Here is a 25,791-nt window from a genome sequence, read left to right as displayed (position 1 = left end):
TTTTCTCATGAAATAAATCCAAGAATATAATTCTAAAAGAAAAAATAACAATAGGCAAGAAAAAATGCAACCAAAAAGAACAAGAGACTAATGGCCTAATCCACCACCAAAGGATATGGTGCAGCAGATAGAGGTTGCTCTTCCCTTAATCAGAGGTTTCGGATTTGAGCCCTGGTATGAAAAAATCCTTGATAGTAATCGGGCTCCAATGCAGATACTGGGGTGCGAAAAAAAAAAAGACTAATTAATGGCCTAATCCTGGGCTTGGAACAGACCGGAGAATTTGGTTAATTGTTTCAGAGTGACCCTTCTTGCTTGGGGTGGAAGTTGGGATTGTGGCCTTAGGAAGGGCAGTTAGATATAATCTGTCCTTTAAACTGGAAATATTCTTCAACTCATGCATATTTAGTAGGTTTCTAGCTTTCGTTGAAGATGTAAAAGAGACAAATATCAATATGAATATGAAGAGAAAAGTATTAGAAATCTTTGAAAAAGACATTGTTTGTTCTACTATTGTGTTGTTTTGTCAAGAAAGTAGTACAAGGTGTGCCAGAAATGCTTGTTTTTCTGGGTTTTTTTGGTTCTTTTGGCTTTGGTGCTGAAGGAGGAGGAGGAAAAAGAAGAAAGGAGTAAAGGGTAATGGTTTTGGGAAGTGTTAAATGATTACAAATGAATATACATGGAGCCTTCATCCATAACCAGAGGTATTGTGTTCGAGTCCTTGAAAATGGGGTTGTCTTTATTAGGGAGCGCTTCCCCCCAATGAGAAACTTTCCGGTGCGAATTTGAATTTAGTCAGGCCCCAATGTGGGTACCGGACACCGGATGAGAAACCAATATATATATATATATAAAAGTAATCGATAAAGACACTACAAAAAAGTGAAATTACCTACGAACTTCGCCGCTAATCATAGCTAACAGAATGTTTTGGTAATTTATCGTTAATCCGTCGCTAAATAGGATTAGTGATAACTTTTTTTGTTTCTTTATAAATTTGTCCGTCTCTAATTCTATTTTTTTAATAGTAAGAGTTTAAGTTCTATGTACTAACGGTAGAAAATATATATAAATAATTAAATTATTTTATTAGATAATTAAAGATAAATCTTTTGATAAGTATTTACCTTATGAATATTTTAGTAAAATGATATTAACTAATTTTCTATTACAAATTAAAATTCATTAATAGTGTAATTTAGTTACATGATCAATTTATATAATTTAAATAATATAAAAGGGTATAATATATTAAAAGAAAGCGTGACGGCTACGGAGAAGAGGAGAAAGAGTGCTTCCCTCCCTTGGAATTCAAGTTAGTTGAGGAATGTCAAATTCCAATGTTTGTCTTGGAAATAGTTGCATTTATGTTTTATCTTTTGGGGCGCTTAGATTTAATTTAGAAAAAATAATATTATAATAGTCGTTCTGAAATAATAGATAAAAAATTATATATATTTTTTGTATATATACATTTCTGTATGTTATATACAAAAATTATATAAATTTTATATATTTTTATGGCTATCGAATATAGATAGTTTCGGCCCCAGGCTAAAAGTGATCTTTTGTCCATTAATTTTATTTTACTAGTCTTCGTTTACTTGTAAGTTTTGATTATAATTTCTTCTTCTCCCGAGAGAGTGAAACTATAAGTAAAAGACAATATTTAATAGTAAGTAAGTCTTAGAAGAATAAATTAAATAACATTAACAAATTAGAGAAAATAAATCTTAACGTTGCTAAACTTAATTGTATGGTCCACTAGTGTTCAAGCTGTTTTTATACTTTGAACCTAGATATGGTCTTACCATTAAAAAGAATTAAAAGTCAACCACAAACGTCAAATGAAATATTAATTTTTTTTTTAAAAAAAAGAAGAGAATGACATGAAAAAGAGAATTTCATAAAATATAATATGTAAAATACTGAGGCTGGTTGTCACGTTAAGTGACAATCCATATGGCTTAATTATTTATTTTGTTTTATTTAAATTCTGATATTCCCAAGACCTTTTTGGCAGGCCCTTCCATAACTATTTCCATCATATTATTGATTATCTTTTACGTTTTTAATTTTGTCTTTTCAAGCTACAACGAAGACAAAGAATAACAAGTTGGTTTCATAATATTAAGCAGGGGCGGATCTAGCTTGCAACTTGAAAGCGATGGGTTCATATGAATACAATAATTTTTACATTAATTTAATTTATATATTAAAATTTTACTAAATATTCATAAATATTTATTTTTGAACTCATTTATTATTATATATTAAATGAAAGTGCTCTAAACATTTATAAATATTTATTTCTGAACTCATTTATTATTATATATTAAATGGAAGCGCTCTAAAAATTCATAAATTTCAAATTCTAAATATGTTTGTTGGTGTTGAGAACCCATTTCTTGAGAGTGCACTTCTAGAGCACGTTGAGTTTTTAATGTATATGTTGCATAGTGTACGTCTAATCATAAATTGGTCCAGAATTATTGTTGTGACAAAGTACAAAAGTTAAATAGTTATAAGAACTTATATTTATCGTTTACTATTCGCGACATTTTTTTTAATAGAAATGAACTCAACTAATTTTCTTTTTATATATATAACGCAAATTTATATCAAGTACTGTATATCTACATAATGAACCCATTAGGATATGCTTACGTAGAAATGCTTCAAATCAACAAACAAAATGACTCAACAAATATAAAATAAATAGCACTAGTTCCTAAAGAATTTTAAATCTCACAAAAGTTAAAAAATAAATTAAAGAACCTAATTGCCCATATTTTGTGTCTGGATTTTCCAAGGGGAGAACCAAAGGTAACGTGCTCACCCAAGAGATTTGGTTTTGTCAATGCATAAAAATGATATTTTAGTTTTGTGACCTTTTTCACAAAAGATCAATAAGAATAAGAAATAACACAAAAGATTTGCTTAAAGTAATAATATTGGTAATTTGGCTAGAGATTTTTTTTTTTTATTTAAATCGTAATTGGGAATATGAGATCATTCTTTTCACTACTGAGTGCCAACACATAAAGGACAGTATGGAGCATAAAGCATTATGCATATACCTAGTGGCGGAGCCAGAATTTTCACTAAGGAATGTCAAAAAAGATACATCGAAAAATTTAGGAGAGCATAAAAATTTATCTACTAATATAATATATATTGTATGTTATATATAAAAATTATACAAATTTTATACACTTTTACTACCGAATGTAAATAGTTTCTGGCACGGGCTAAAAGTGAAAAAACCTATTTTTCAATGCCTCTCTCCAGATTCCGATAAAATTTGAAAAGTAACACTGTATAACTGCTCTCAAAATAATAACCAATATATATATATATATTGTAAGTATATATACATTTTGTATGTTATATACAAACAGACTTACTTGTGCTTAGACGAGTAAGTATAGAATTATATAAAGTCAGGTGGTAGAAATGTTTTTGCGTTACTTCATTGTATTTGTTCTGTCGTTGAATAATTTTTCATTCCACCAAAAAAAAAACATTATACAAATTTTATATATTTTTTAGCTACCGAATATACATAATTTCTGACGCGAGCTAAAAGTGAGAAAAAGCCCAATAAAGTTTCAAAATGCTTTTGGTTTTCGATAAGTTTATTTCTTCCAAATTTGCTTTGATTCCTTAATGTGAAGAATTTCAAATTGTTACAACATTAACTAAATGAGGCGTGTAGTAATTAACATGATCTTGGTACGAAAAGATAACTAATAAGTAATACTTACTAATTATAATGACGTACAAGGTTTGTGCAGACATATCATTCTCTTGAAGATATGTATTCTAGAATTTAGACATAGATTTGATTGAAATTTGAAAAAAGAATTTTTGAAATTATATTGAAAATATTTTTTAAGAGTTGAAGTTGTGTTTGGACATATATTTTATTTGAAAAAAAATTAAAATTTGTTTATCCGTCGTGTAGTTACGACAAACTCAAAAAGAGCTCAAATTTATCGTAATATCCAACTACAAAATTTGGCTTTTCTCTTTCACTTTCATACCTTATGGATAACAAAACGAAAGTGATAATTTTTTTCTTCATTACATGCACATCTAGCTAGAAGGATAATAACAAGAAAACAAAAGTGGGAGCTACATTCGTCCGGATTAGGAACGGAGTTATGGGTTCGATGGCAAATTCAGCACTCATAAATTTCAAATTCTAGCTCCGTCTTTGCTCCAAACAAGAATATTTTTAAAGATTTTTACTTTGATATCTCTACGTACGATTTACTTCTGGATTGCCAATTGAACTGCTTTAGTCACAACTCTTACATCCAAAGCTTCATCTTCAGTTTCCACAATTGCTTCCATTCCAAAAAAGTATCTGCTGGTAACCCTAGCTTGAACAACATTCAGTTTCATTTCTTCAAATGCCTCTAAAATTGAAACTAGCATTTCTTTTCCCTTTTTGCAAGTCACTTTCACCACAAATCTTTTCTCAATTAACTTCTCCACCTTCACTTCCTAAAATAAAAAAAAATCACACAATTCTTTCGTAAGACTGACACCTTTTATATTTAAAAATAACAATAATAACAATAACAATAAGAAAAAAATTTACTGTAATCCTACAAGTGGGGTATAAAAAAAGTAGTGTGAATGCAAATCTTATCCCTACCTTGTGAAGGTAGATAGACAGTTTCCGACAAACCCTCGGTTCAACTAAAAAAGGGCAGCCCGGTGCACTAAGCTCCCGCTATACGCAGGATTCGAGGAAGGACCGGACCACAATAGTCTATTGTATGCAGCCTTACCCTGCATTTCTGCATGAGGCTATTTCCATGGCTTGAACATGTGACCTCCTCGATTCAACTATATTTAAAAATATTTTAACTCAAAACTTCCTTTTTCGTCCTCATATAACATGCTCTAGCTACAAAAATATGATGATATGTCTAAAATCACAAATTGCAAAGGTACTTATAAGTATTTTCATTTTATAAAATACTAGATTTTCTTATAGTCTGTTACAAAAAGATCGACATCTTTTTATATTTTAAAATATTTTAATTTTAGATTTTTCATTTTGTCCTTAAATGACATGTTACATTCTAGCGATAAAAATGTCATGATATATCTAATACCATAGGTTGCAAAGGTATTTTTTTATGCGTGTGATAAATTTTATTTAAACTCTCTATCTAGAATATCATAATATGTCTAAAATCACATGTTGCAAAGAAACTTTTAGTATTTTTATTTTCGTAAAATACGAATTTTCTTTTTAGCCGGTTTCAAAAAGACTGGCATCCTTAAATGACATGTTATGTTCTAGCGATAAAAATTTCATTATATATCTAATACCACAAGTTACAACGATATATTTTTTTTGTATGTGCTATAATTTTTTTAAACTCTCTATCCAGTCAAAACGCTGCTCTAATAAATGAAATGGAGGAAGTAAAAAGTAAGCACAATTATATATATATATATATATATATATATATATATATATATATATATATATAGTACCTGGACATGGTTTAAGAGGTGGTGATACTCTCCTTGAATGGCTTCTAGCTGGAGTCTCAGCTTGAGGATGTAAACAAAGGCATCCAAGATGATAGAGCTCTTTTTCACCTTCAAAAAAGAGAAAAAACAATTAAGCAGTTTTTTTTACTATTTTTTTGGTACTCCATTATTTTGAAAATTTAAAGTGATTAAAGGAAAAAAAGGTATAAAATAAATCAAAATATTGTATTCAGTTTAATGAGAAAAGCTAAAGAATAATATTAGTATTACTGATTTGGAGTTGGTTAGGGTTCGTAAATAATGAAGCTTTCTCCTCGCAATCATTTTACTTTGCACATTTCTTGATGATGCCATAAAATTCTTTCTCTTTTTTCTTCTTCTTTCTATCACTCTCTTTATTAATTAATGGTTTGTTTGTTGATATGAATGAATAAAGAGAGTGAAGAATAAGAGGTTTTTATAGAGATAAATTATAGAAAGAATGATGTAATAGGTGATCACGGAATGTCAAGATTTGTGCTGACATACTCTCCTTTTTCATCTTTTTAGGTTGTCACTCCTTTTTTAGTTAGTTTATTATTTTCATTTTTGGCTTTGGTGGGGCCAGTCCAGCTGTCCCGGGTAGGCGTGGATCTAAATAGCCACCCGTCCAACCGCTTAAACTAAAAAAAGCTGATGAATGTATAATATATGTATAATCGTATGTAGTCAAATACATAATTTAGGTATACCAGTTAGAAATAAACAGTTTCGATCGGCTATTTTGCATAACAATCTCTTAAAATTAGGGGAAAAGTATTTCTTTGTGGAGTAATGATACAAAATTTAAGAAAGAAATAAATAATTTTAAAATTTGTAGTATTAATTCTATCTTGACATTTTTGAGACTAAAAAAATTTGTCTAAAAGAGTAAAATAAAAACTTCAAATTAAATTATCATAAAATATATAAAGATGTTAGAATGGACAAATGGGGTATTGTGCTAACAATTCATAGCAAAAGAAAAAAGTGAGATAATGATCTCAGTTGTAGTGATGAACCTAAGCTCCCGTCTAACCATAAATTTGGCTGTTTTTTTTTTTCAAAATAGAAAAAATTAAAATATTTTTTGTGTATAGAAAATGATTAGTTTTCTTAAAAAAAAAAAAATTGGAAAAAAATTTATAGTTCCTAAAAACTGGTTTAGGGTAGTTTATAGGTAAAAAGATTTCTTTTACTCTCAAAACTTTAACTTTGTTTCAAATTAAATAATTTCTACTTCCAAAATTATTTTTTAAAACAACTTTAAAAACTTTTTTTCAAGTTTCAACCAAATCTATATCTAAACGATAGCTAAGAAAAAGTAAGTATAGACAATAACTTAACCAAAACAAAATGATCCTATCTCCCCCCTTTATCCATCAAAGAAAAATCCAAAAAGGAGGAGTACCATTATACGGAACTTTTAATAAGAGAAAAAAATTAAAAATTTACTCACATGTTCCTACCAATAGAAAATATATTTAGATAAAATACTAAAGAAAACCTGTCAAAAACAACATGATTTTGTGGGGAAATGATTCTGTGACTGTTAGAAACTTCTATATTAGAATGAAACTGAACATATTGCGTAATTTCCTAATTTCAAGAAAAATATTTATCTGCAGATAAAAAAATGCAAGATATTTAAAACATCTTTAAGGGACTTTTGAGAATTCATAAAGATGAGTTCCTGTTTGAAGAAGAATTGTATAGAATTAATGGAAGGATTTCAGTGCTAATTCTTGCTTTGATGTTCTTATTGGATGCTGGTGTCATTGCTTGTCATTAATGGAACATATTGCGTATTGCTTGTTGTTACTGTATCTTTCTTTTTTTTAATCTTTCTTTGAGCCGAGTGTCTACTAAAAATAGACTCTCTACTTTCTCAAAATAGAAGTAATTAAAGTCTGCATACATACTACATTTTCCAAATCGCATTTAGGCGATTACACTAAGTTTATTGTTGTTGTTGTTGTATTTCAATGCTAATTCATTAACTTATTATTCTTTTTTGGAATTATTTTCCAAGTGAATATTATATTGTAGGGGACTTTTCCCCTTTGTACACAAATGTTTTGCTTTTTTTTTTTTGTCTGTTTTTTAAAAATACTTTTTTAATTTAACTTTAAACACTACTCTTTTTTCAATTACCATATTTTTTTTTTATGTCCAAACGTTTTAATTTCTACAAGATGAATGTCAAGCCAAGAAAAAAAACAGTCCAATAGACAGTCACTGGCATTGCCTATAACATGGAATCAGATGAAAAAGACCGATAGGAATGACAAAAGCCATGTAACGATACACTCTTCTGATGCAGGTTAGGTTAGATTAGGACATGAAGGACACTCTTTTTTTATTTTATTTTTTTATTTTTAAAGTATATAAATTTTATAACAACATGATGTCGGGGTCAATTACTTGCTTTGAATATCTACTACCTCTCGTCAATACATGTACGGAAAATTTGTTTTACCTAAATCACATGTTTTTTTTGTTTCTGCTGGAATTTGAACTATAACCTTCTAAGATTTTCACTTTCACCTACTTTGGATCGAGCGATAGACCATTCTTTCTTGAGAAGAGATAGTGTTAAGACCATCTCCAACCCTTGCCTCCATTTTCTCCTCCAAAATGGAGTAAAGTTACTCCAATCATTACTCTATTTTTTACTCCAAAAAAGAATATTTCATTTTATATTCTTCTCTCTCTTTAATATTATATTATTATCTTTTATTTAAATTTTATTTTTTATTTCTATTAAAGAAAATCTATCTTTTTTTCTTTTTTACATATTCATCACATATATGTAATAAGCAAAATCAAAACTATTAGGTATAAATATAAAATTAACTTACAATTTTAAATAAAAATAATAAATGCATGAAAATTAATTTATCAAAATTATACTCCAAAGTTAAGATGTAAAATTATAGTATAAAAATATTACATAAACATAATTAGGTATATATAAAGAGATAAATAATAAAAATACTAATAAAATAAGGATGAATAGTAATGGAGGAGATGAATAACGTCATTCCATACTTGGAGTAACACTATTCATCCACCATTTTTGGGGGCAACAATGGGAGAGGATTGTAGATGCGTTTTGGCAAAAAATGACTCCATTATGGAGAAATGGGGAAGGTCGGAGATGCCTTAAGGTACACATAGATCATATGTGTGGTTATAGATCATTTCGTATTTAAGAATAAAATAAGAAACTTAAAGTTAAATTATTTTAAAATATAAAAATATATCACTTCTTTTGAAACAAATTAAAAAAAAATTCTCATATAAATTTGGACAGAGGGAATTTAATTTTAACTCGAGTTATACTTGATGTAGGAACAGTTGAGATGTTAAGAGTTTTAACAAGGTAATTTAAAGAAAAGAAAATGTAAGACACCATGTCCGAAATTAATGTTTAAACCACCTTTGTTACTGCACGAGAATCTTTCGCTTATTTTAAAGGCACAAAATTTGTTTTTATCATTATTTCTACCCTATAATTTTTTTGACCATTGGATTTAATTGAATCCCTTATTATGTGTTACCCGGAGGGGGAATCTTAGAATAATAAGTTATTCCACGATTAATTATTCCGGGACTAGATATCTCACTCTCTTATAGGGATAAAAAGAACAATACTAGAATCCCCGTGATAACTAATTTCGAAATTAGTTATTGCTTATCTCTCGTACCAAACGAGCCCTAAAATTCTCTCTGTGTGGCGTATAGGTCACTGGTTCAAGCTGTAGAATCAGCCACTAATATTTGCATCATAACACGCTACCTACATCACACCCCTTAAGGTGCAGTCCAATTCCCAAGATCATGTGTAAACGCGAAACGCTCCGTGCACCGATATGCCTTGTTCCGTGTAGGAATAGGAGTTGAGAAGGGAAGTAGAGAATAGTGGACAAGCATGGAATTTGAAATAACTGATGGATGCATGTCAAATAGGGCAAATCAGTCAGTCTGATTAAAAACCAGATAAGAGTCAGAGAAATTCAGCATTAGATTTTGCAGTATAGTCATCACGAGAGCAATCAAGCTTTCTCCAATGGCTGGACTTCAATTTGTCTTCCTCTAAACTATTCTAATTTGCCAGTCTATTTGGTCATATGCTCTGACAATTAAAGCTCTCTCTCTTTTTACTCAAATGTTCTTTCCATATATGTCTTCACTAGCGCATGGTATTCTCTCCCTATTCAAAAAGCTTTACTTTCTCTAGCCATACACCTAGCTCCCTTTATATTTTTATTTTTATTTTTTTGGTTTCCCACCCGGTATTCGGTACTCGCATTAAAGTCAGTGACGAAGCTAAAATTTTTTACAAAGGTGTTCAAATTTAAAAAAAGTAAAAAAAAAAATCCGACAAAAGGTGTTCAATATGTATTACATATATCTCTAAAACGTAATGTTTTACCTATGTACACACTATAATTTTTCGACGAAGGGTCGTCAGTTGATCACCCTTATGATCATGCGCCTTCACCACTGATTGGAGCCCGATGATATCCGGATTCGTGCTGTGGGTCCCATTCAAAGGGAAACGCTTCCTACCAAGGACTTTTCCTACCAAAAGCTCGAACCAGACACCTCTAATTAAGGGAAGAGAAACCCCATCCGCTTCATCATATCTTTTGGTGGTAGCTCCCTTTCTTCTTCAGCTTGTCATGTCCCAAACTCGTTCCACATATTATCCGATTTGGCTCAACATAACTCATTAATGTGTTATAAATAATGTCATATTTATATATTTTACGAATAATTTAATTTTAATCTTTTTATTTTAACCTTAATGACATATTTTTATCGCTATGTAAATGGCCTAGACATGTTTTTTATCACAAGTTTTAAAAGTTTTTCCTGTTTAAACCCTGTGCAAGTTCACACACCACCACATTAATTAAAAGGGTAGAGTATATACTTTCTAAATGTCATTGAAAAAGGTTTAGATATATTTGAAACATATTTAGAAATTGATAATATTATCTTAAAGGTCTTTTGGACCAAAAAAAGGGTATTATCACTTTTAGCCTACGCCAGAAATTATTTATATTTGATAGCTGGAAAAGTGTATAAAATTTGTATAATTTTTGAATATAACATATAGAATATATATATATATATATATATTCGCTATTACTTTTAGAGCGGTTATACAATATCAGTTTCCCAAAAAAAATTATCTTAATGTCAGATTTGGAGGAAAGGAAAAAACTTTTCATAACTTCATACATCTTATACGCGAGGCGGTGTTAACGAGAGGTTAGAGGTTTGGAGACAGACCCTTGGGTCTAAAGGTTTCAAGCTGAGCAGGACTAAGACTGAATACGTGGAGTTCAAGTTCAACAGCTTGCCGGGTGAAGCGGACGTGGACGTGAGGCTTGACTCACAAGTCATCCCCAAGAAAGAGAGCTTCAAGTACCTGGGGTCGATTATACAGGGGGATGGAGATATTGACGAGGATGTCACACACCGTGTAGGAGTGGGGTGGATGAAATGGAGGCTAGCGTCTGGTATTCTGTGTGACAGGAAGGTGCCTCCGGAACTTAAAAGAAAAGTTCTATAGAACGGTGGTTAGGCTGTTCATGTTGTATGGCGTAGAGTGCTGGCCAGTAAAGAATTCTCATATCCAGAAGATGAAAGTTGCAGAGATGAGGATGCTGAGATGGATGTGCGGACACACTAAGCTAGATAAGATTAGGAATGACGATATTCGGCGGAAGGTGGGCGTGGCTCCCATGAAAGACAAGATGCAGGAAGCTAGGCTTAGATGGTTTGGGCACATGAAGAGGGGAAGCCTGGATGCACCAGTGAGGAGGTGTGAACGGCTGGCTTTGACGGGTATGAAGAGAGATAGATGGCGGCCTAAGAAATATTGGGGAGAGGTGATCAGGCAGGACATGGTGCAGATGCAAATTTTCGAGGATATGGCCCTTGATAGGAAGTTGTGGAGATCGAGCACTAGGGTTGTAGGTTAGGAGACAGGAGGCTAGTGTGATAGTGTCTTGTTTTAGGCTTCTAGGGGCTCCAGTTGTGTTCTTAATACTTCTTTAGGGTTGAAAGTTAGGCTATAGTATGTTTAGCGGCCCTGTATGTACATATTATTCCATTGCGTATGTAGTATTGTGCCTTTATTGATGCTTAGTGTTAATACTTTGCTCTATATTTTCTGGTTATTGTGTTGCTGGTGTTATCTGTTAGGATTCCTTTGCTGCTACTGATACATTGTCTCTTTCCTTCTTGTGTCGAGGGTCTACCGGAAACCGCCTCTCTACTCCTCCAGAGTAGGGGTAAGTCTGCGTACACACTACCCTCCCCAGACCCTACATGTGGGATCTCACTGGGTTGTTGTTGTTGTAACTTCATACATCTTATAAAGACTGCTTTAAGCTATTAATATATTACTCTATTCATCTAAATATTACTTTTAAAGGTCTTATTTTTGGATAAAAACTAGTACTCCTATTAAAGATGGTATTTCACTTAGTGATTTCTTAGGCGAATCCCGCATCAATAAAATACGAGAGAAATATTAGGTATACAAGTAAACATGCCTTAGATGCTAGTAACGTATTTTAAAGTCGTGCAGACCTACGCCCAAAGCGTATAATATCACTAGTGGGCTGGACTGTTACATATGGTATTAGAGCCACTCCGCGTGCAACCTTGAACGATGGTAGGGCAAACCTCAGCGAGGACGCTGAGTCCCTGGGGGGGGGGATGTATGTGAAACCCAAGACAAATTCTACATCGACAAAACACAAAAGAGTTGTTGGGTATGTAAGTAAACAAGGACCCTAATGACACATTTAAAAATTGTACGAGCCTAGGCCCAAAATGAACATTATCACTAGTTGGCTGGAATGTTACTGTTGAAAATGTCAAAAGTCCCACATTGGTGGGTGACATATTTGGTTGGGATTTTTTCCCTATAAAAGAAGGCCTAATGTTTTCGGATTTAAAATACACCTCTCATTTGCCTTCTTATCTTCTTAAGACATTTGTATCTTCTCTCTTTAGTATTATTTCACTTGTATTTTTGGAGTGGAATAAAATATTAGTTGTGTCCGAGGAAATAGGCAAAATTGGCCGAACCTCGTAAATTCTGGTGTTCCTTTTATTGTTGTATTATTGTCTTATTTATTATTTAGTGGATGCCATAATTTTTGGTATAATAGTTGTGACTCATTCACACTATATACATTTGGTTTCCGCAATAAAGTATCAGAGACAGGTTCTGTCTAAGTATGTTATGTGGTTGCATCATAGTCTGATCTTCCACATCAGAAAAGATTTATCTTGGTAACTGAGTCAAGGTTCTGTCTGAGTATGCTCTGTGGTTGTAGTTTAGTTTGATCTTCCACATCAGAAAGGAAATAATCTTGATTTGTGTTGTCAGCTATTAAATAATATTTGTGTTAAAGATGGGAGACAATAAACAAGAAGAATCTACATCAAGTGTCAACATTACGTTATCATTGGCATCTTCGCTTATGACAAGAATTGTGTCAAATGCGAAATTTGCGGTAGAAATTTTTGACGGGCCATAACATTTTGGGATGTGGCAAGTCAAGGTTCTAGATGTCCCTTTTCAACAAGGGCTAGATCTTGCCATTGAAGAAAAAAGACCAGATGTTATTAGAGAAAAAGATTAGAGAATTATCAACTGTGTTGCTTGCGGTACCATTCGATCCTACCTTACTAGAGAGCAGAAATACCCTTACACAAAGGAAACTTCTACAAGTAAATTATGGAAAGCATTGTAGGATAAATTTTTGAAGAAAAATAGTCAAAATAAATTGTACATGAAGAAGAGACTGTTTCGCTTCACCTATGTTCCTGGTACCACGATGAATGAACATATCACCAGTTTCAATAAGTTGGTCACAGATTTGCAAAATATGGATGCAACTTTTGATGATGGTGACTTGGCCTTAATGTTGTTGGGGTCACTTCCTGATGAGTACGAGCACCTTGAAACTACTCTACTCCATAGGAATAACGAAATTTCTCTCAAAGAAGTTTGTTCGGCTTTGTACAGCTATGAACAAAGAAATGGAGAAAATAGAAGGGCGGAGAAGGAGAACCACTGGTTGTGAGGGGTCATCCTCAAAATCAAACGAGGACAAAGAAGGGAAGATCCAAGTCAAGATCTAGACCCAGCAAAGATGAATGTGCCTTTTGTCGAGAAAAAGGGCACTGGAAGAAAGACTGTCTGAAGTTGAAGAATAAGGCCAAACATAACAATGGAAATGCCATTATGGATTCAAATATAGATGATGGTGATGATTCAGACTTCTTATTAGTTACAATAGAGCCATCAATATCATCAGACATATGGTTGATGGACTCGGCTTGTAGCTATCATATGTGTCCCAACAAGGACTGGTTCGTGGATTTTCATGAAGGAGAATATGGAGTCGTCCACACAGTGGATAAAAGCCCTCTTACCTCATATGTCATTGGTTCAATACGATTAAGGAACCATGATGGAATGATCAGAACATTAACAGATGTTCGATATGTACCGGGTTTGAAGAAAAATCTCATCTTTGTGGGAGCCCTAGAATCAAAAGGGTTCAAAATCATTGCAAAAAATGGAGTGATGAGAGTATGATATAGTGCACTAGTGGTAATGAAGGCCAATCGGAAGAATAATAACATGTACCGTTATCGCGGTAGTATAGTTATTGGGACAGCGATAGTAACATCCAGTGACGAAAAAGAGGCAGAAGCAACCAGGCTATGGCACATGCGCTTGGGACATGCTGGAGGAAAATCCTTGAAAACATTATCATATCAAGGACTGTTAAAAGGAGTAAAGGCTTGCAACTTGGAGTTTTACGAGCATTGTGTCAAAGGGAAACAGACAAGGGTTAAATTTGGTACAGCGATCCATAATACTAAAGACATTTTGGATTATGTACACTCTGATATTTGGGGTCCTTCCAAAACACCTTCATTGGATGGGAAGCACTATTTTGTAACCTTTATTGATGATTTTTCCCCAAGAGTGTGGGTGTATACAATGAAGAGCAAAGATGAAGTGTTAGGAATTTCTATCAAATGGAAGATGATGGTGGAGAATCAAACAGGCAGGAGGATCAAGTGTATTCGCACGGACAATAGAGGTGAATACAAAAATGATCATTTTAATAAGGCCTGTGAAAATGATGGCATCGTCCGACACTTCACTGTCAGACATACACCACAACAGAATGGAGTGGCAGAACGTGTGAATCTGACCTTGCTGGAGAAGTACGGTGTATGTTGTCCAATGCTGGCTTGGACAAAGAATTTTGGGCTGAGGCAGTTACATATGTATGCCACCTCATTAATCGCTTACCATCTTCTGCTATTGATGGCAAGACACCATTTAAAAAATGGTATGGAAAGCCTGCTGTAGATTATGACTATTTGCACGTGTTTGGCTCAACTGTATATTATCATGTGACAGAGTCAAAATTGGATCCAAGGGCAAAGAAGGCTATTTTTATGGAGATTACTTCTGGAGTCAAATGATATCACTTATGGTGTCATATGACAAAGAAAGTAATATTCAGCAGGGATATTACCTTTGATGAATCTGCTATAGTAAATAAGGTAACAGAAGATACCAAACAAAATGAGGGTGCTTCTAAGCAGGTGGAGTTTGAGGGAAAATTTATTTTTCCTACACAAGAAGAAGAAGAGGAAACAAATGAAGATTATCCTCTGGAAGAAGAGCCAGTAGAGAGGGAGCTTCCAACTCAGGAACCTCAACAACAACTTGAATCAATTGCAACTAGCAGGCCAAAAAGGAGAATAACAAAACATGTTCGTCTTATAGAGACGGTTGCTTGTGCCGCCTCAATTGTAGCTGATGATGTTCCTACCACTTATAAAGACGTAGTCCAAAGTTTAGAAGAATATAAGTAGATGATTGCCATGATTGATGAAATACAGTCCCTTTATCAGAATCATACATGGAGATTGGCCAATCTCCCGAAGGGAAAGAAAGCAATTGGGTGCAAATAGGTATTTGCAAAGAAAGAAGGATTTTCTAGCCAAGAAGATGTTCGCTACAAAGCAAAATTGGTGGCCAAATGATATGCTCAAAAGGAGGTAATTGATTACAATGAAGTGTTTTATCCAGCTGTAAAACATTCCTCCTTTAGAATTATGTTGGATTTGGTAGCACAGTTGGATTTGGAACTAGTTCAGATGGATGTAAAAACTGCGTTTTTACATGGAAACTTGGAGGAGGAAATCTTCATGACTCAGCCAGAAGGATTCAAAGTTGCTGGAAAATAAAATATGGTATGCAAACTTGATAAATCATTGTACGGATTGAAACAATCTTCTAGACAATGGTACAAGCGATTTGACAAGTTTATGTTGCGGCAATGGTACAAGAGAAGCAAATACAATCATTTTGTGTATTTGCGCAAGCTTGAAGATGGTTCTTTTGTATATCTTATCCTTTGTATATCTTATCATATATGTTGATAGCTTCCAAGAATTCGGAAGAAATTGATAAGTTGAAGATTCAGCTGAAGAAGGAGTTCGAGACGAAGGATCTGGGTGAGGCAAAGAAAATTCTTGGCATGGAGATAATAAGAGATAGACGTTCAAAGAAACTCTGTTTATCTCAAAAAGAATATTTGAAGAGAGTACTACAACGTTTTGGCATAGATGAGAAGACTAAGCCAGTTAGTACTCCACTTGCTCCCCATTTTAAGCCTAGTACTACTATGTCGCCAAAAGATGAAGCTGAACAAGAGTATATGTCAAGGGTACCATACACAAATATTGTTGGTAGCTTGATGTATGCAATAGTCTGTACGAGACTTGACATTTCACAAGCTGTTGGAATTATTAGCAGATATATGCATAATCCAAGAAAGGAGCATTGGCAAGCTGTGAAGTGGATTCTACGGTATATTCATATTCTGTAGATTTTGGGTTAGTTTTTGAGCAGGAAGGCAATCAATCTGTCGTTGGATATTGTGTCTCAGATTTTGCGGGTGATCTGGACAAACGAAGATCAACTACTGGTTATGTATTTGCAAAGACCCCAGTTAGTTGAAAGTCTACTTTGCAGTCAACAGTTGCTTTGTCTACAACAGAGGCAGAGTACATGGCTATTACAGAGGCTGTGAAAGAGACAATTTGGCTTCAGGGGCTGCTAAAAGAGCTTGGTATTGGACACAAAAGTATCATAATTTTTTGTGATAGTCAAAGTGCTATTCAATTAGCGAAGAACCAAGTTTATCATGCAAGGACTAAACACATTGATGTTCGGTATCATTTCGTACGAGAAATCATAGAAGAAGGTGGAGTTACGGTAAAGAAAATTCATACTACGGAGAATCCTGTTGATATGCTGACAAAGGTGGTGACTGCGGTCAAGTTTCAACATTGTTTGGATTTGATCAACATTGTTGAACACTGAAGATTGAAGATGAAGACACAACCAAAATTTGTTATTGAGAGAAAATTGAAGATGTAGAATTTTACCAAGGTGGAGATTTGTTGAAAATGTCAAAAGTCCCACATCGGTGGGTGACATATTTGGTTGGGATTTTTTCCCTATAAAAGAAGGCCTAATGTTTAGGATTTAAAACACAACTCTCATTTGCCTTCTTATTTTCTTAAGATATTTGTATCTTCTCTCTTTAGTATTTTTGGAGTGAAATAAAATATTGGTTGTGTCTGAGGAAGTAGGAAAAATTGGCCTAACCTCGTAAATTCTGGTGTTCCTTTTATTGTTATATTGTTGTCTTATTTATTATTTAGTGGCTATCATAATTTTTGATATAGTAATTATGACTCATTCACACTATATACATTTGACTTCCGCAACAATTACATCACTACATCTCAATAATGTAAACTATTGAACAAAAATAGTAGTGTCCACAATTATTCTTTGTTCTTTTTTCGTTTCATTCCCTTTACTCCTTTCGATATAAAATGCCAAATACACATAGAACCGTACTTAGTTGATAGCAATGACAAGACATGTCTCTCTTTTGCTATCTTTTTTAACTCGCATTCTTTCTTGTTCACAGGCGTGCATATTTGATCTGAAATAAGAGAACATAAACACAATAACAAAAACAAAAAAAGGGACAGAAAGGCAATTGGATTTTAGTAGTTACATACTTCCTTGAATCACTCTTTTTAGCTTTGTTCTTTTGTGGTATATGTTGCTATAAACCTCTTTCTGATAGTCCTTTTCTGTCTACTCATTTTTTGATATTTCAATGTTGTAAGCTGCAGCTCTCACACCTCCCAATTTGCTCTGTGTATTCTTTGTCTCCTTCTCCTTGACATGTCTTTCTCTCTAGCTTCCCTTCCCCCTCAAACAAAAAAAGAAAAGAAAAGAAAAAAAAAGAAATAAAGAAAGAAAGAAAGAAAGAAGGGATATGCCAAAAATATTACAATAATTACAAGGATAGTTTTATGGTTGTTATTGCTTGTTGCTACTGCTTCTTTTTTCATCTTTCCCTGAATCGAGAGTCTATCAGAAACAACTTTTTTACCTTTTTAGGGCTCGTTTGGTTGGGATAAAATCACGGTATAACTAACTCCGAGATTAGTTATTCCACGATTGTATAAGATCCATCCATTTAGCAACAGCTTAATTAGGATGACATAGCCTTAAAAGTGAAGGGCGAGGTTCAAATGAGGAAAGACTTATGGTGGATATCTAGGCACCCAGAGACGCGGAAGGGCGTAGTAATCAACGAAATACTTCGGGGAGTTGAAAATAAGCATAGATCCGGAGATTCCCGAATAGGGCAACCTTTCGAACTGCTGCTGAATCCATGAGCATGCAAGAGACAACCTGGCGAACTGAAACATCTTAGTAGTCAGAAGTTCTTTTGTAGTATTTTTTTTTATCCCTATGGGAGGGTGAGATAACTAATCCCGGGATAACTTGTTTCTCAATCAAACGACCTCTTAAGGTCTGCACTACCCTCTCCGTACTTCACTTATGAGATTACATTAGGTTTGTTGTTGTTGTTGTTAAATTTACAAGGATAGTTTTGTTTACATTTTGATTTGTTGATTCACATGACCCGTGAAAACATCCTAGTTTGTTCGTCAGTACATTAATAAAAGTGATTTTGCTAGAAAATGCTGCATTTTTGTTGAATCCCTATTGTTGTTGTTAAAGATTAGACAATATAACTAAATGAAATTGCAATATTAAAAGGAGTAAGCAAGCATTGGTGGCACAACCATAAAATGGTAGGAAAAGAGTAAATTAGATCAAACTTGGACAGATTAAAACATATCACATTATAAAATGCTTACACAAAAATAATGCTTACTTCTGTTTTTTGATCTACTCTCCCTCAACTTGCCTTTGCATGTTAATTTATAATTTTGTATATATTTCTTCTTCATCTCTTGGATATAGTGAAATAATTTGGAGAAGAAGAACGGTTGAGTAGGATTACATTTATTCCTGTTTTTCTTTTTCTTGAAAAGATAGTAATTTATTTAACCAAAAGGAGACACAAAATAAAATTACTTTACATAATAGAAAAATATATATGTCTATTTATGGAGTATACAGAGTTACATCAGTGTGTGTTAAAGTATTTACATCTGAGGACCTCATTGTGTATCAATAAATATGTTGCTTTGATCTAACAGTTGTTGAAACATTTTTTTTCTTTAGTTCCTTTGTTTCTCTTAAGCATTAAAGTTTAAAGTTTTTCTTTTTAAATATCATGTATTAGCTTGGAGGGAAGGATGTTCGGGGTTTATTTGGAAACAACCTCTCTACCCCAGAGTAGGGGTAAAGTCTGCGTACACACTACCCTCCCCAGACTCCACTAAGTGGGATTATACTGGGTTGTTGTTGTTGTATTAGCTTGATTGTGTATATATACACTTGAAGATTGTATACCTTGTAATGCTTAGTGTATAATAATCAAACGGTAATCATATTTTTGGCTCTTTCCTTCAATAAATTTCTAGTATTGATTACATGGTGTCAATCTGTTGTGACTAGAAATTAAGACTGAGGTAGTAATCATTGTTGAAGGTAACTGTTAAGGCTTCAAACATCTATGAAAGTGGTAAAATTAGCTAAATTATTATCTTGCTTTGACATCTTGATGTATTTAGTTATATTGTTACATTCCTTGTACTACCACAAGTTTTCTTCCAATCTAAGATAATACAAAGTTCATATCTGTTTGGACTTTGTCTAAATTTCTTGAGATTCTTCTTTATCATAGTTGGTACTTGTGATGAGGACGTACAATGCAGTTAACATGCTCTTGAATCATAATATTTTTGCATAATCCTTTATTCTTGTTGTGCTGAATCCTACAGTTCATTTTGTAGTCTTTTTCTTGATGTCACAACTATAGTTTTTAGTTTCTAATTTTATCTTTACCCTTCTTTTGACTGGGCATTCAACTATGTCAAAATGTTAGTTTGGATTGTTAGTAGCCTGTACTTCAACATTTAGATCATTATGCTTCGAGCAAACAATAAATTATATTGAGAAAATTGAGCTTCTTGTTAGTACTTTTTCAGATGAAAAACTTTGAACTCACTACTAAAAAATTAGGTTTTAGCGACGGACAAATTCTGTAGCTAAATTGAAAAATTTGTTGCTAATCTTATTTAGCGACAGATTAGCAACGGATTATCAAGAAATTCTGTTAGCTACGAGCATTTTAACGACAAAATAGCGATGACGTTCGTAGCTAATTCCGATTTTTTTTTTTTTGTAGTGACTTAGCTCCATTTATCAGTATAGCAGTTTAAATATTTATGGGTTGGACCATACGTTAGAAAAAGCTGTCAAATTATGTGGCCTTCTATGCGTGTAGAAATTCACCATCATCTTGTTGTAGAAAAAACTGTCAAATTATGTGGCCTTCTGTGCGTGTAGAAATTCACCATCATCTTGTTGTAGCAAATCATTCTATGGTATATGACTTATGCTATGGTGGTTTTATACCTCTGTCCATCATTCCAAGTAACAATTAGAGAAGAAAACTTTAGCACAATTTGCATAATGAATTCTTTTGTTGCATAAAAAATATAATGCCTGGTTGAGTACTTAAACTATTCCCTACGCCACAACAGCAATGCTTATCTAGGACCTCACTATTTTATATCTTAGCTTTCAGCTTACTTTATTTTGTCTTTTTATAATTAATTCTATGTAATTCCAAATCTGACAAAGATTGATTTTCTTTTTTTAATGATTCTATAGGTGAAGCAAATGAACGAGGGTAGATGAAAGTTGTGAAAGATGTTACTCAAGAGTATCGGTTGATTGTTGTTGTCACGATCCTAGATTCAAATCCGGTCGTGATGGCGCATCTCATGAAGACAAGGTCAGCAAATGAAATTCAATTCACTTTTTAAACAGTTAAACAATATAAAAGCAGTCTAAAACATGATTTAGCAATACTAAGTAGCGGTTAATATCAATAAAGTGCGGAAGTATAACCCAACACAGCCCTAACCGGGGTATCACAAGTCACGAGCATCTAACAACATGGAATCCTCAAATATAACTACAAAATGTAAATACTGAACTAAGGACATAAAGGAAAAGAGATAGGGAGGAGCTCCGGGCTGCGAACGCCAACAGCTACCTAAAGACTCCTCGAGATCCGCTTGAAGCTGGAATGAATCAGCACTCGGGAGCGGGACCAGCTACGCCTGAATCTGCACACAGGGTGCAGAGAGTAAAGTGAGTACTCCAACTAGTGAGTAACAAATGTAAATAACGACTGAAAGTAAGAAAACATGTAATGCATAAAGCATTCTATAACGAAGCAGTAAAACCATTTTTAAAGCAGTAAACCAGTGAAAATTTTAGTAAAATCCTTTTTCAACAAGTAAACAGGTAATTTGACAAGCAGTTAAGGAAAGTAAAGAAATAGAAGTTTGCCCCTCGGGCAGAACAGTACCAGCCCCTCGGGCTCAATCTCACATCACAATGGGTACTCGCGCTCACTGGGGGTATGCAGACTCCTGGAGGGGCCCCTTACGGCCCAAGCGCAATAACAAGCCATCTCGTGGCATCAAACTAGGCCCTCGGCGTCATATCAATCAAGCCACTTCGTGGCGTAAATATCTCAGGCCCTAGGCCTCAAATAAGTATCAGTGTTTCCTCACAACATGGGTCCTTGGCCTTACTCAGTCAAAAATCCTCACAAACCTCTCGGGCAATAGTAAAACAGTGTTTCTCAGCCTAAACATCATTTAAAATGTTATTTAAGTATTAAAACTGAGTAAACATGGCTGAGTAGTAAAATAGTGGAAAATAACATGACTGAGTTCAAGTATAAAGTCAAAACAGTGAGGAAATATCAATAAAAATCCACGAAGGGTTTAAATAGTTGGCGCTACGCCCAAATATGGCATTCAGCCCAAATAATGATGATAGCAAAATAGTTTTCAATCAAATACGCGATAAAATCATCAATCGTGAGGGAGCAAGTCACAATTCCCAATAGTGCACGACCCCACGCTCGTCATCAAGCGTGTGCCTCAACTCAATATAGCACTACGATGTGTAATCCGGGTTTTCAAACCTTCAGAACATCATTTACAATCATTACTCACCTCAAACCGGCTAAATCTCTAGCTTGCGACGCCTTTGCCCCTCGAATCGGCCTCCACTCACGTCGAATCTATCCAAAATTAGAACGAGGACGTCAAAATATGCTAAAGGAACGAAACCCAAGCGAAAACAATCAATAAAGGACACAAATCCTGAAATTACCAAAATCTGACCTCTGGGCCCACGTCTCGAAATTCAAAATTTTTACATCAATAGATTCCTTACCTTCCCACGAGTTCATACATATCAAAAGTTCTCAAATCCGACCCCATATGGTCCTTCAAATCCCCAATCAAGTCCAATTTTCCAAGCTCTAGTTTTCCCCAATTTCAACCTTTGATTCCTATAATTTCTAGCTCTAATTCATGAAATAATAGCATAGGAACGGGTTTTAGGTCCAAATTCCTTACCTCAATGAAGTTCTCTTGAAATCCCTCTCTCAAATCGCCCAAAAAGCTCCAAGGCTGAAGTAAAAAATGGTGAAATAGCTCAAATTCGCGAAATGAAATAACTTATATGTTCTGCCCAGTTGTTCCGCATCTGCGGCACAATAGCTACTTCTGCGGTACCGCATTTGCGGTTATTATTCTGCTTTTGCGAAAATCGCTTAACCGTCCATATCCGCATCTGCGATCATCCTTCCGCATCTGCGGCTCCGCAATTGCGGTCCTTCTAGCCGCTTTTGCGGTACCTGACAAATTCCCATAATCTGCTTCTGCGGCCACTCTCTCGCACATGCGGCGCCGCACCTGGGGTCCCCAATCCGTAGGTGTGAAAATATCAGAAGCAACAAATTCAGCAGCTGCAACAAAAATCCAACTTCTTCGTTAACCATCTGAAATCACCCCGAGGCCCCCGGGACCTCAAGTAAAAGCACAAACATATCCCAATATCTTATTCAAACTTGTTCTAATCATCAAAATACCTCAAACAACATTAAATCACCCAAAACACATCGGATTCAAGCCAAACTTTCTAAAATCTTTCAAATTACGTTTTCGATCAAAAACCCAACCAAACCAGGTCCGAATGACCTGAAATTTTGTCACGACCCTGGTTCGCCCTCCGTGAACCATTGTGACGGCACCTAGTCTCTATGACTAGGTAAGCCTAATTTGCAGAAGAAAAATCAATATTTGCGGAAGTAAACAATTTAAAACAGAAATAAAGTAGTAACAGTGTTTAAATGTGCCGCTCGACGTACACCATGTTTAACTCTCAATACCAAACATAAATCCAAGACCCGGAAACCCATGAATCACAAGCTAAGATCAATACTACATAACTCTAACTCCGGAATGTCTAGTGAGAACAGGAAGGTACAGAAGGGCTAAATACTAAAGTAGGAATATAAGGGACTTCTCGGTCTGCAGACACGGCAGATGTACCTCGAAGTCTCTAGAGCGGTCACCACCCTCAAGGATAGTAGACTTGATCAGCGGTACCTGGATCTACACATGAAAAATATGCGCAGAAGAGGCATGAGTACACCACAGCGGTACTCAGTAAGTGCCAAGCCTAACCTCGGTTGAGTAGTGACGAGGAAGGTCAGGGCCCTACTGAGGTTAAATAAAATATAAAGATCAATAGTATAGAACGGAACAATATAAATAAGTAAATCAGTAAATAACACAGGATGAACAGAACATCAACAACTATACAGAATAAGGTAAACATGGAAAGGAAATGTAGCTCAGCACCAATAGTAACAATCGGGGATCTCCCAAGATACTGTCCTGCAGTCCCATATTTACATATCCAGTGAATCTCCCGGGATACCGTCCCGTAGTCCATCATATATATATGCCCGAAGGATCCCCCGGGATCCCGTCGTGTAGTCCAACTTATAGTGCGCTGAGATCTACCGGAATCCCGTTCCTTAGTCCTAAATGTAAATACCTAGTACTGGGGGAATCTACTGGGTGCATTCCTGTAGTTCCATATAACTGTGCAGGGGGAACTATCGGGAATCTAACCCGTAGTCCCAAAGTAAACAAACAAGGGGGAGCTACCGGAATCCCATATCCGTAGTCCCAAAATAAATACACAGCACCAGCAGCAAGGTATATAGAAATGGCAAAATTTCATATTAAGGCAATAAGTGATTCTAGCCTAGCATGCTGCATAGAATTCAAGTAAGGCAGGTTGAATCAATTTAAGCAATTAAGTCACTTAGACATATTTTCCTAAGTTAACAACATGCTTAATAGTGCAAGAAATAGAAACAGGAAAGGAAACATACTAGTAATTACTTAAGAAAACCGGATTTCCAACAATTAACACAAGTACGCACTCGTCACCTCACGTACAAGGCATTTCAATTACCAAATATATCAATACTAAGGGGAAGGTCCCCACACAAGGTTAGAGAAGCCACTTACCTCGAACCAGCTCAAAGTCAACCCGAAATCACGTTTTTGCCACGAGTACTCGACTCCAAATGGCCCAAATCTATTCAATTCAATTGCGTAATGTAAATAACACTTCAAGTAACTAAATCTACAATTAAAGTCTAAGCTAATACGCGAAATTATATAAAATGACCAAAATGCCCCTAGGGCCCACATATCAGAATCAGGTGAAATTTATATTTTCAGAAACCTCGTACTCTCACGAGTCTATACATAACAAGAACACTAAAATCGGAGTCCAAATGGCCCCTCAAATCCTCATTTAAAGGCCTCTTAAACTCAAGCCCTAATTAACCATTTTTCCCAAATTTCTCACCACTAATTAGGTATTTAATCACATAAAAGCGAGTTATGAAGTCAAGGACGTTACCTCCAAGAGATTCCCCTTTGTTTTCCTCAAAAACCTCTCTCAAAAGCTTCAAACCCGGATGAAAATAGTGAAAGAATCCCTCATATTCGCGAAGGCAACTATTTATATGTTCTGCCCAGCGATATCCGCATTTGCGACCCTGGGACCGCATCTGCGGTCCCGCTTATGCAGAGACTTAGTTGCATTTGCGACTTTTCATTAAATGGCCAATTTTCGCACCTGCGGTCTCCAACTCACAGGTGCGATTATGCTTCTGCGGAAATATCCCTCGCATCTGCGGAACCTGCTAACCTCCCCTAATTTCGCTTTTGCGGCCTCTTAGCCGCTTCTGCAGCGCCGCATCTGCGGTCCCCAAACCGCAGATGCAAAAATTCCAGAAGCAGCAAAAATACAGCAGTCGCAACAATTTCTCAAACTTCCCGTCAACCATCCGAAATCACCCCGAGGCCCCCGGGACCTCAACCAAAAGCACCAACATCGCCTAATACCTCATTCAAACTTGTACCAATCCTTAAAACACCTAAAACAACATCGAAACCTCGAATTAATCGAGGATTTGAGCCTAAGAACTCCAACTTTTCTCAAAACACGCTTTCGATCAAAAAGTCTATCAACCCTCATCTGAATGACCTGAAATTTTGCACCCACATCCGGAATGACACAACGGAACTACTGTGAAATTCCGACCCTCGGATCAAAATCTCACTATCGGACCGGAAACTTCAAAAAAATTCAACTTTCGGCATTTCAAGCCTAAATTAGCTACGGACCTCCAAAACACATTCCGATCACGCTCCTAACCCCGAAATCACCCAACGGAGCTAACAGAACCATTGGATTTCCATTCTGAGGCCGCC

At 34.9% G+C, this 25,791-nt stretch overlaps 2 protein-coding genes across 2 annotated transcripts; one reads left to right on the top strand and one right to left on the bottom strand.

The window, feature by feature from the left end:
* Positions 1–4,033: 4,033 nt before the first annotated feature.
* Positions 4,034–5,898, bottom strand: LOC104228219 (uncharacterized). Its single transcript, XM_070156756.1, has 3 exons — positions 5,850–5,898; positions 5,521–5,628; positions 4,034–4,512 (listed from the first exon to the last, which is right to left on the bottom strand). The coding sequence occupies exons 1-3, from the start codon at positions 5,856–5,858 to the stop codon at positions 4,276–4,278; spliced, it is 354 nt and encodes a 117-aa protein (XP_070012857.1). The 5' UTR covers positions 5,859–5,898; the 3' UTR covers positions 4,034–4,275.
* Positions 5,899–11,195: 5,297 nt separating this feature from the next.
* LOC138878718 (uncharacterized) lies at positions 11,196–11,847 on the top strand. The gene is made up of 2 exons (XM_070158408.1): positions 11,196–11,528; positions 11,761–11,847. Exons 1-2 carry the CDS (start codon positions 11,196–11,198, stop codon positions 11,845–11,847), a joined length of 420 nt encoding a protein of 139 aa, XP_070014509.1.
* The last annotated feature ends 13,944 nt before the right edge of the window (positions 11,848–25,791 follow it).

The sequence above is a fragment of the Nicotiana sylvestris genome, chromosome 9 (assembly GCF_000393655.2).
Source record: "Nicotiana sylvestris chromosome 9, ASM39365v2, whole genome shotgun sequence".
NCBI classification, from domain to species: Eukaryota; Viridiplantae; Streptophyta; class Magnoliopsida; order Solanales; family Solanaceae; genus Nicotiana; species Nicotiana sylvestris.
Note: the sequence above shows the minus strand (reverse complement) of the source record. Positions and strands in the feature narration are given on the sequence as shown.